This window comes from Lithobates pipiens, unplaced genomic scaffold (genome assembly GCF_037356315.1).
Source record: "Lithobates pipiens isolate NorthernLeopardFrog02 unplaced genomic scaffold, aLitPip1_a1.2 Scaffold_16, whole genome shotgun sequence".
Classification (NCBI taxonomy): Eukaryota; Metazoa; Chordata; class Amphibia; order Anura; family Ranidae; genus Lithobates; species Lithobates pipiens.
In genome coordinates, this window is record NW_027507748.1 from 93,129,187 (window position 1) to 93,141,639 (window position 12,453).

General features: G+C 40.9%; 1 protein-coding gene across 2 annotated transcripts in view; it reads left to right on the forward strand.

Annotated features, from left to right (window-relative positions):
* Positions 1–12,453, forward strand: part of CADM2 (cell adhesion molecule 2) — a 381,397-nt gene that overhangs the window by 104,679 nt on the left and 264,265 nt on the right. For both annotated transcript variants that reach the window (XM_077480109.1, XM_077480110.1), the window contains exon 4: positions 8,446–8,616. In XM_077480109.1, the coding sequence (XP_077336235.1) occupies positions 8,446–8,616 (171 nt within the window). The remainder of the gene's footprint in view (positions 1–8,445; positions 8,617–12,453) is intronic.

Genomic DNA, 12,453 nt, shown 5'->3' on the forward strand with positions numbered 1-12,453 from the left:
TCACTCGTTTTTAAATAGGCTAGACAATCAAAATCTTTTTTTTTTTTTACATTTAAAACTTTGATTAGCATGTTGATAAAGGGTGTAGAGGAGAACCAGGCAAGGCAAAATATAAGCAGATTAAAATTCAGCTTTAACCACTTCAACCCCGGAAGGATTTACCCTCTTAATGACAAGGCATTTTTTTGCAATACAGCGCTGCTTCGCCTTAACTGACAATTGTGCAGTCATGTGACACTGCACCCAAACAAAATTGTCCTTTTTTTTCCCACAAATAGTTTTCTTTTGATAGTATTTAATCACCTTTTATTTGTTGCGCTATGAACAAAGAGACACAATTTTGAAATAAAAAGCAATATTTTTTACTTTTTGCTATAATAAAAAATTTCTCAGTTTAGGCCGATATGTATTCTACTACATATTTTTGGTTAAAAAAAATCACAATATGTGTATATTGATTGATTTGCACAAAAATTATAGCGTCTACAAAATAGGCCATATATTTATGACATTTTAATTTAAAAAAACATGTTTTACTAGTAATGGCGGCGATCTGCGGTTTTTATCTGGACTGCGACTATTTTGGGACCACTGACATTTATACAGCGATCAGAGCCAAAAATAGCCACTGATTACTGTATAAATGTCACTGGTAGTAAAGGAGTTAACACTAGGGGCAATCAAGGGGTTAAATGTGTGTCCTAGGGAGTGTTTCTAACTGTGGGGATGGGACTGCCTGGGGGAGGAGACCGATCATTGTACCTAAGCAGTAGGAACAACAGATCAGTCTCCTCACCCCTGACAGAATGGAGATCTGTCTGTTTACACCGTTCTGTCCTTCTCAGAAGCAATCACGAGTAGCCACACACATTGGCTCCTACGTCACGCGGTGGGCGCCCCATACTCCTTAAAGCGCCTGCTGTACAGCTATGGCAATTTGTGCAGGAGTGCCATTGTGCTGATGTCAATCAATGGCGGGGGTCGGCAAGCAGTCAGTTTTTACACATGCATAAAAGGAAATGCTTGCACTCATTGTCCAGGTCTGTTGTGCCATTATCACCATCAGGAAGCCAACCCTGAGTAATGGCATATAGCTACTGTCTGATCACATGCATGTAGACAGGAAGTGGCTGCAAAGAGGCTGGAGGAGATCATCAGCACTAGAGAATCAAAAAACCTGATTGAACTGAACACAACCCAGGGGAAAAGTGCTTCTTGTATAAATCAGTCATAAAAACTGCATTATAGAGTTCTTCTGTATATGTGTTATTAACTGCTCCCCGTAGAACATGAGCTGTGCTAACTGGAAAAAAAACTTTAGATATGAATAGTCTTAGTTTGAAACTTATTTTTTCCCAAAGCTTTTTTTGATGTGTCCTGTTTTTTTTACATGATTGCATTTGGGTAAGGATGAAGATAATTTGAAAATGTGCAACGAAAAATGTATGTGAACTGTGTCAAATTTGCCTGCCCACTTCAACCTGTCATACCATCTGGCATGCAGATAAGATGCAGAGTGTGACTGCACTGATGCTTCCAATCGGCATTTATATACTCTTTGTAAAGTTTAGTAAAAGTTTAACCTTTATTAATATTGCTTCTGTCAATTTATCTACTCATCCCATCTAATAAAACGCATTTCATATACACCACATATTTTGCATTAGTGTAATTATTTCCGCAAAATATTGACTTTTTATATTTCTACTGTATTCGTGGTTTATTTTTAGGTTTTAACCCTTTCAGCTCTGGTATGTTTACTCCCCTTCCTGACCATGCCATTTTTTGCTATACGTCACTACGCTACTTTAACTGACAATTGTGCCTTCATGCGATACTGTATCCAAATACAATTTTTGTCCCTTTTCTTTTCTCCAAAAGCACATTGTTTTGGTAGTATTTGATCACCTCTTTTTTTTTGCGCTATAAATAAAAAAAGACTGGCAATTTTGCAAAAAAATATATATTTTTTTACTTTTTGCTATAAAACATACAGGTACCCAATAAAAATTTAAAAACTCTAATTCCTTTATCAATTTGGACCAATATGTATTCTGCTACATATTTTTGGTAATAAAAATCCCAAAAAGTGTATATTGATTTGGTTTGCGCAAACGTTATAGCTTTTACAAACTATGGGATATTTTTATTTATTTATTTTTACTAGTAATGGTGGCAAGGTTTTTTTTTCTTAGTAATGGCGATGATCAGCAAATTATAGCAGCACTATAATATTGTGGCAGACAAATTGGAGTCCTAACTTACACTTTTGACACTTTTTTGGGGACCAGTGACACTAATACAGTGCTCAGTGCTAAAAATATGCACGGTCACTGGACTAATGACACTGGCTGGGAAGGGGTTAACATCAAGAGCGATAAAAGGGTTCAATGTGTGCCTAGGTTGTGCTTACTCAATGTGAGGTAGGTGCTTTGACAAGGGGAAGGCAAAGATCTGTGTTCCTGCTTTGCAGAAACACAGGATCAATACCTTCCCTTCTGACAGAACGGCGAACTTTCTTGTTTACTCAGTGGGTACCAATAGACATTCAGGGCCAGTTCACACCAGATGCAGTTCCATGCAGTTATGCTTTTTCTGTACCAATACAGTCAGTTCTGGTCAGTTTTTGGTCAGTTTCTGCACCAGAAACTGATCGGAAACTGACTGCATGGTGTGAACTAGAGCCATTGGAATACATGGAAAACACATGCATGCATTTTTAGTGCAGAAGAAAAGCCCACAGAACTGATTGGAACTGCATCTGATGTGAACTGACCCTGAGTCCACAGTATCCCCTGCTGGGCTCTCACTGTGTATAATCACAGCTGGTCGCTGGCGCCGCGCGTGTGTGCCACAGACCCGGAGCAGTTAATAGAGTCTCCTTGTTACTAACCAAGGACTGCCTCTAATAAATTTCTAGGATTCTTGGAGCAGTCTTAAAGTTTATTTCCAGTTGTGCAGCCAAATTGGGATAACATCTAACTTAAATGTGTTGCATGTCCCCATTCACATAACATACTTTAACCACTTCAGCCCTGGAAGAATTTACCCCCTTCCTGACTAGAGCACTTTTTGCGATTCGGCACTGTGTTGCTTTAACTGACAATTGCTCGGTCGGGTACCCAAACAAAATTGATGTTCTTTTTTTCCCACAAATAGAGCTTTCTTTTGGTGGTATTTGATCACCCCTGCGGTTTTTATTTTTTGCGATATAAACAAAAAAAGAGCGACAATTTTGAAAAAACGCATTCTTTTTTACCTTTTGCTATAATAAATATCCCCCAAAAATATATAAAAAAAAAATGTTTTCCTCAGTTTAGCCCAATATGTATTCTTCTACATATTTTTGGTAAAAAAATAAGCGTATATTGATTGGTTTGTGCAAAAATTATAGCATCTATAAAATAGGGGATAGATTTATAGCATTTTTATTATTATTATTTTTTTCACTAGTAATGGCAGCGATCTGTGATTTTTATCATGACTGCGACATTATGACGGACACATCGGACAATTTTGACACATTTTTGGAACCATTGGCATTAACACAGCGATCAGTATGATTAAAAATGCATTGATTACTGTAAAAATGTCACTGGCAGTGAAGGGGTTAAAACTAGGGGGCGGTGAAGGGGTTAAAAGTGTTCCCTGAGAGGTGATTCTAACTGAAGGGGGAGGGACTAACTACAGGAAGGGGCAGATCATCCCTAGCTAATAGTAACACACGCTCTGTCACTCCTGTCAGAACAGAACAGGGAAGTGTGTGTTCTGTGTCTCCAGCTCACAGTCGTTCGTGGCCGGCGGTCATTGTGACCATCCGCCATGAGCATTCGGACCCCTGCTGTGCAGCAGGCGCATGCGTTGCTATCCGGACCCCGCAAGCCCACGTACAGTTTCGTGGATTCACGCAGGGGAGCCAACCTGCCACAGTAAACTGCAGCGGCTGGTCCGGAAGCCGTTAAATAAAAACTGCAGCTTACCCTTTATTAGACAGATATTATTGCTGGACTACCCAGCAAAGAATAATCCAAAGTATTTCTCTTTGTTTATGGAGGGGCTGGGCAGTTGTGTTTGCTCTGACTAACTCTGTCTGTACTGTACAGGCAGATGTTCATTGTCAATTGTAATGAGGTTTGAACACTGTCTGTCCTAACAAAGGGTTAAAGGTTTATTGCATTTTATGTTAATGAGGGCTGACTTGGGACAGAATTACTCTAACATTGTTCAAAAAACCTTGCAGTCAGCCATGACACCTCCTACTGAGAAACATCTAAAAGGAAAGAAATGTTTAAATAAAATGTAAGCAAGCTTTGTAAATGGGAATGCATAACAAATATACATATAGTGTGGTTCTCTCAAATTGGAAATATGATTTAAAGTCACCCTGACACTACAGAGTCAAAACAGCAAAAATGCATGCCTGGATAAAGAAGTGGCATTATACATACCTTTCTGGAAGCCCTAGTTTTGAACCATTATGACAGTGGTCCCTCCCCTGACTTGTACAGTACATCCTGAACTGTTGTATGATTCATTTGGAGGAACCACTATGAGGAGAAGGTACTCCCACACCTGGAAGTGTTGACTACCTGCTGTAGCTAGAAGCAACATAGGGCATTTCAAGACATGAGCCACCAGCAAGGTAAGTAAAATGACCCTTTTCCCCAGGTTATGCCTTTTTGTTCTTTTGACCCTCTAGTGACAACATCACTTTAGAAGGTAACAAAAATAAAAATGTAGTATATTACAGCTTACAGTCCAAGATGTGGTGGCTGCATTTTTTCAATATCAGAAATTGTTTTCACTAATAGAAGAAATACCTGTTGATCTTGGCAGGACTGCTGTGTACCAGAGGATATCTTCCATCCTAGCTATCTTATGTAATAATACATAGCAATTACCCTGCCATCCATATAATGGAGATGAAGAGATTAGACATGTGCATTCATTTTTGTCCAAATGTATATTCGTTTTAACAAACAATAATGAACATGCAGAATCTGAAAACCGAAAGATCCGACATAAACAAATGCTTTATTTTCATTTTCCTGCGACAACAGTTCGACATAGATAGGAGATTCGATATGATGCTGACAATAGCGATCTGTGTCCATTCAACCTGTGGTCGATTGTGCCTAACCTTAGCTCTATTAGTCCAAGATTATTCTACATAGAGAGAAAAGATACGACATTATAGAGACAATAGCAAAAAATGTCAAGTGTGCCTAACCTAACTCTATTAGTCCAAGATTATTCGACATAGAAAAGATTTAACATGAAGATTAGACGAAGCAGTTGCCGCGAGTGGACATTTATGGTCAAATTCTCCGCCCATGGGCTATAGAAGAATTCTAGTGTTGGTTGATTAGTAATAATAATGAATAAATATAATTATTACTAGTCTCGTACAACATTAGAATTCTATTATAGCTTGTAGGTGGAACATTCAACCGGAAATGTACGATTGCGGCATCATACAGTTTAGCTGCTCCGTCAAATTTTCTTAGAACATTCGACATTTAAGCCTTCAATTACAGATTCAACCTTAATTATTTGAGATTTTTGGACAAATGCATTTTTTAATGAAACAAAATAAATAGAAAAGAATTTCGGGAGTAACTAAATAAATACATTTTTCGGACGAAAACGAAATTCCGAAACAAAATATTTCAGTGTGCACATGTCTAGAAGAGATATAGATGTGTCTGTAGTCCACATCAGGAGAACAGTCTAGGGTGACAACTATGGCTCCCTTCAGGTAAAGTGGTGGAGTGACATGGATCGAATCTCATCTGATCTGGCTGAATTTCAATCCTTGTATGGCCAGCTTATATTGTTGGAGCTATATAAAAATCTGTATTAATTAAATGTAAGCCCGACTTGAGTGAAATTGAGTTTGCTAAAGCACTGCTACCATTAACAATACCCATGCTTTTGTATTTAGAAAATCCAGTTTTTTTTTTAATCTCAGTGCTGCTGACCTTCTCCGTCCTCTTACAGCCACTTGCTGTCTACATGGCAGCAGCTTCATGTCAGTGCTCAGTGCGGGTTTTCTGATTTTCACAGGGTGATAACACAGAATAGAAATTGAGACACACGAACAGAGAGTTGAATCTTTACCCCAGAATAACCAGTAATATTAATGAAAGCTGCAGATTAAAAACAATTGAAGATTACGCTTGAAATTACACTTTACATTTTAAGCCCCATACACACTATCAGATTTTCTGCTGATTTTTTCCTTTAGATTTACCAAAACCATATAATATGAAGTCAAACCTTTGGAGTTTCAATTTGTATGCAGTCAGTCAGGCTGGTTTTGGTAAATCTGAAGACAAAAATTAGCAGAAAATCGGATAGTGTGTATGGGGCTTAAGTGATTATAAGATCTCACTGATTGGGCTGAAACTGATTTTAGGTTATACATTTAAGAATGCCCAGAAAACTTCCCAGTGGAACAGTTTACAACCTAGCCCAAGGAAACCTCATCCAGACACACCAAACATGCCCGTATGTTAGACCATTCTGATGTGTATGCTTCACCCATGAAGAAGATCTAATATCTATGAATCTACCATGAAAACAGAAATAATTTGTGTGCTTAAAGCCGCATACACACGGGCAGACTGTCTGTCCAACTTAGTCCGCTGAAACACATTTCAGCGGACAGTCCGCTCGTGTGTGGGCTTCAGCGGACTTTTTCAGCGGACAGTCTGGCGGACTAAGTCTTTCGGAATTTCCGTAATATTGGCCGTCCAACTTTGGTTTCAGCGGACAGCCTGCTCGTGAGTAGGCAAGTTGGACGGACTAAGTATGGCGCATGCTCAGAAAGGATTTACACGGCCGAAGGTTGCATTGCAGTGTATTGGACGTCGTATTTCTAGTCCCGTCGTACGTGCTGTACACTTTATCGCGCAAGCTTTCAACGGACTGTCTGTTCATCGTGTGTGGTCAAGTCTGTTCATTCAAAAGTAGGACGGACTGTCCGTCGGATTGTCTGATGGACTTAGTTGGCCAGACAGTCCGCTCGTGTGTACGCGGCCTTAGATGCAGCTGGGTTGGTGCATTGTAATTTATAATGGACTAAAAATACTTCCTGGAAATACACAAAGAGTGTACATTTTACAACACAGAATATGTAATTTTATATCACTATAATTGTTGAAACACGACATATCTATTTGACCTATCTTTTGTTTGTGCAGCATACATTTTTGCTGTTAGGGACATCTAAGGACAATATTAGCAATGCTTATAATAAAACAGATATGACTGTAGAGCAATGACTATTAGAAAATTCCTATCTCAGAAATCATCTCTTAACTGATCTGACCTCCCTATACTGAAATCCAATTAGTTGCAGTAGTTATGGCACCTTGCTTTTGACATTTGCCCTTGTACTATTTTATTAAATAAGCTTGATAGATTCAAAAGATGACTTGTTACAACGATCTCACAAAAAAACCTTATCAAAAAGAATGTGACTTACCATCAAATTTGCTTTCCTAGTGAGTGTTCTTTTTCAATAAAGAGTTATTTTTCATGTACCAATTCTTAAATGCAGCAATCACAATCTATCTTGACTTCAGGATAGCAATTTCTAACCGGTTACTGTGGGTTGATGGACTTAAAGTGGGTATAAACTTCAATAATTAAAGTTACACTTAGCTCTGGCTTAACAAAAAAAAAAATGATATTCAAGTATGTATTGTTAAGTCAAAAACTACCTTTATTGCTCTCAGCATCCTCCAAAATTAAATTTTCTTGAGCTGTAACTTACTGTTATAGGGTGCCCTAGGTTTATTCTCCATGGTCCCACTGTATGTAGGAACATAGCAACCCTCTCTTGCTTACTTCTGATATCAGTGTATATGACTGCAACTAACAGGCATCATTCCAAATAAATGGATATGGGAGGGAGAAGGAGAGCTTTGGAAGTTCATGGAGGGCCTTCTTATAAGGAGACAGCAAAACACAATAAGAAGCAAGCTCATGAAAATAGATTACAGGGTCATTAATTAGTGGATATGTATAGATTATGAATGGAAAATAAGGATATTATTGAGTGTCACTTTAACTTATCCTCCCAGTAAATCTCTTAAATATAGCATTGCAAATGTTTGATAAAAAAAAAAACTATTGAGCCTGCCAATTCAGTGAGTTTGTAACTTCCTGTAGTGATTTACCAACACAGTGCATCTGCTACACAGAAATTCCAAAGAGTCTTACCAGCCAATGTTAGGAACTACAGGACACCTCTATCCTACATGCTGAAGATGGGTTTAGATCCACTTAAAATTTGAACTTTAGAATATGATCTCCTCAGTAAATAAGGCTCTTCATTTTGCTTATCCACTTACACATAAAACATACTGTAAGCATAACATTTGTTAGCATTTTCATGCTACCATATTAACTGTTTGATTGAACTTTTCTCTTTTACAGGTATGCAGAAATTACAAGAAAAAGATAGTAATGGAAAGACATTCACAGTTATTAGTTATCTGGATATCCGAGGGGATCGCAAAGATGATGGTGCAATTGTTCGTTGTAGAGTTGACCATGAATCTCTAAACTCTACACCACATATAGCAATGCAGCTATTAGAAATTCACTGTAAGTATAAATAATATACATCATTACAAAAGAAAATGACTTTAATATAAAGGCCGTCTTATGTGAGCCAAAACTCATATTTTAATTTTTATATCAACAGTTGGCTGAATTTACTATTGAATGATCATATTTATTATTTATTTAATACAGGCATTTCTATTGGACCAAAATGTAAGCAGCATTTTACTGTACATTTAGCTTAGTCCCAACCTTCAAGGAGCTTACAATCGAAGGTCCCTATCGTACATGAATATACACACATGCTAGGGCCAATTTAGACAGGAGCCAATTCCCCTACCTCCTATTTCTTTTATACTCCAATGGTGAGATTTCCCTGCTGCATTGGGTGTCTTCATTCTCTAACTTAAGCTCAAAATGCAGGTGTCACTCTCTTGCAGCTTGTCTCCTTAGTCTTTTTGTTTGTCCTGCTTTATAAAGAATCAAATAAAACTATATGCATTACAGCATTCTTATCTATGCTGCTATATTTTGCATTGGTTTGTGAAGAAAATGCATAATTTATTATTATTTTTAAGTGGTTGAAATAATGAGCTAATTAATATTCTGTATAAAGTGAACATGAGTCTATTCTATTCATGAGCTCATTAGGAATCTGTTCAATTTTTTTAACCATACATAGCCTCAGGGGAGAAATTCTCCTTTCATAGATGACCTGCCCCTCAGATACGGCAAGTGTTAATAGAGGGCACAGAGAGAACATTTTGGTTTGCTAGAAATAACCATTATCTGGAGGAAACTGAGCAAAATAGCAGTATATCTAATATATTTCTCACACTGTGTTACTTTTTATGTGCAGCTGGTCTAATAGACAGATAGACAGATAGACAGATAGACAGATAGACAGATAGACAGATAGATAGATAGATAGATAGATAGATAGATAGATAGATAGATAGATAGATAGATAGATAGATAGATAGATAGATAGATAGATAGATAGATAGATAGATAGATAGATAGATAGACAATTATTATTATTATACAGTAGGGGATTTATATTAAGACAAGATTTAATAGAGGGATCGCCAAAAAGAAGTATTGGATGTACCTGATTGGGGGAGTGCTGAGAGGGCTTCCCTTCTGGCTGAGTGGTAACAGCAGATGCCACACCCAAAGAAGCACAGGTTGCCAGCTGTGTTAGGCTGACGTGCTGAAGAAATGTTCACTGGATGATGTCAGGACAAGCAGGATGCACTACAGGGCAGGAGTCCTTCAGAAGTATCAGGCAATACTTGGCAGTAGGGAGAGCCAGGAGCAGGGTCAGGAGCCATGCCAGGATTCATGCATTGGAGTTCTGCCAGGAGCAGGAGCAAGTAGCGCAATCAGGAACAAGCCGGGGTCATGCACAGGAGATCAAGTAGCAGCGGAGTCAGGAGAACAGGCCAGGGTCATACACGGGCAATCAGGTGAAACAGAAGCAGTAGAACAAGCCAAAGGTTAGAGTCAGGGATGGAGATAAGACAGGTCAAAAGCAAGCCAGATCGGCAGCAGGGAATCCAATAACAGCATAAGGAGGAACACATGGAGGGAAGGGGCTGACGATCATCCAGAAACTTGTGGATCAGACTGCTGACTTTAAATAGGCCATTGGGCACCAGGATCTGTCATGCTTGTGTGCGCCATGGCAAACACATGTGTGCTATTCCACATCAGTGTTCCCAGGCGTTCACGGCCTGCATGTGCATTCACACGGGCACACACCCGAATACCCACAAACATTGTCTATGGCCCTTTTGAATTTTTCCAGTTGTTCCAGTTCTTCTGTGAAGCATCCTCTGACATGGACACTGAATGGTTGCTAAGGTGGATGAGCCTGGCAGCGACCTTTATGATGGGCTGAAGAGGAGATAGCTTGTGTAAAGGAAGGCCAGGGAGGACGGAATTGCAGTTGGAAACTCTCTTGCATTCTTTTTTGGTTGATACCTAGAGTGATTCATTGATTGATGACTTGGCTGATACGTTAACCTTTTTTTGAAATTTTTAAAATATGTTACTAATGTCACTTGTACGACAGCCAGACATGTGTTTATGTATTTGTGTGGGTTTGAATAGTTTGACAAAACCGTTGGTACTGAAGCCAAAATGTTGATTAATAATATGAATTCAAGTTTGTTAATTGAGACAGTGCAAAGTGCAACTTGTGAGCTTTTAAACAAATCACCTTTATATTTTAAGGCATATATTACGGTAAGTATAAGGAGAACTGTACATTTAAGAGTCTGGAGAGACATGCGGTCAAAGAGAAAAGTAAGTCGCCATGTAACTAAACTGGCAGTTTAGTTCTTTGGAGGAGGTTAAAAGCAGGTAGTAGAAGTTGATACAAGCTCATCAATGAGGCAAAAAATAGCTATTGGGACAAAAGATAAATGCTCCTCTCACAGCTATGATTCCCCTACTCTCAGGCCGCGTACACACGGGCGGACTGTTCGCCCAACCTTGTCCGCTGAACAGTGTTTGGGCGGACAGTCCGCTCGTGTGTGGGCTTTCAGCGGACAGTTTCAGCGGACAGTTGGACGGACAAAGTCTTTCGGAAATTCCGAAAAACTGTCCGCTGAAACTGTGTTTGAGCGAACAGTCCGCCCGTGTGTGGGCTTGTCCGCTGTACTTTCGAAATGAGCGGACTGTTCCCGCTCGGAAAGTCCGCCCATTTCGAGCGCGTGTACAGGTAGGCGGGGCCCGCGAAGGAGACGTCGCGGGCTCCGCCGCCTGGAATGGGCTTAAAGGGGAACCCCAACGCCGAAAAAAATCGGCGTGGGGGTTCCCCCCAAGTCCACACCAGACCCTTGTCCGAGCACGCTACCCGGCCGGCCAGGAAAGGGGGGCGAGCGAGCGCGCCCCCCCTCCTGAGCCGTACCAGGCCGCGTGCCCTCAACATGGGGGGTGCCTTGGGGAAGGGGGGGCCGCGCAGCCCCCCCACCCCAAAGCACCTTGTCCCCATGTTGATGAGGACAAGGGCCTCTTCCCGACAACCCTGGCCGTTGGTTGTCGGGGTCTGCGGGCGGGGGGCTTATCGGAATCCGGGAGCCCCCTTTAAGAAGGGGGCCCCCGGATACCGGCCCCCCACCCTATGTGAATGAGTATGGGGTACAATGTACCCCTACCCATTCACCTGTGAACTAAAGTACAATAAAAAACACAACACAGAGAAAAAATATTTTATTGCACAGCTCCGGGGGTCTTCCGTCTTCGGGGGTCTTCTCGCCGGACTCCTCCGCTATGTGTGTGTAGCTCTTTTGCTAGCGGAGGAGTCCGGCTTTCTTCCTCCCCGCCGCCGGCCTCTTCTCCCGACTTCGGGGGTCTTGTCCCCCTCTTCGGTTCTTCTGCCGGGCCACCGCGCCTGGTCCGGTGGCCCGGTCTTCTGTCGCCGTCTTCCGTTCTTCTGTCGCCGCCTTCGGTTCTTCTGCCGGGCCACCGCGCCTTCTTGTAGCTCTTTTACAGGCGGTGGCCCGGTCTTCTGTCGCCGCCGCCGCCTTCCGTTCTTGTTCTTCTTCTTGTTCTTCTTCTTCTCCTGGAGATGTTGACTCGACGAGCTCTCCGGCCGGAATGCCAGGGACACGCTCCGCTGCCACTTATATAGTGACAATGGGGCGGTGTCACATGGTATATGTCACATGGGTTGGTCACATGGGTTGATGTCACATGGGGACTATGACATCGTAAGGGGGCGGGGTCACCATGTGACCAACCCATGTGACATATACCATGTGACACCGCCCCATTGTCACTATATAAGTGACCGCACAGCGCGGCTCTGGCATTCCGGCCGGAGAGCTCGTCGAGTCAACATCTCCAGGAGAAGAACAAGAAGAAGAACAA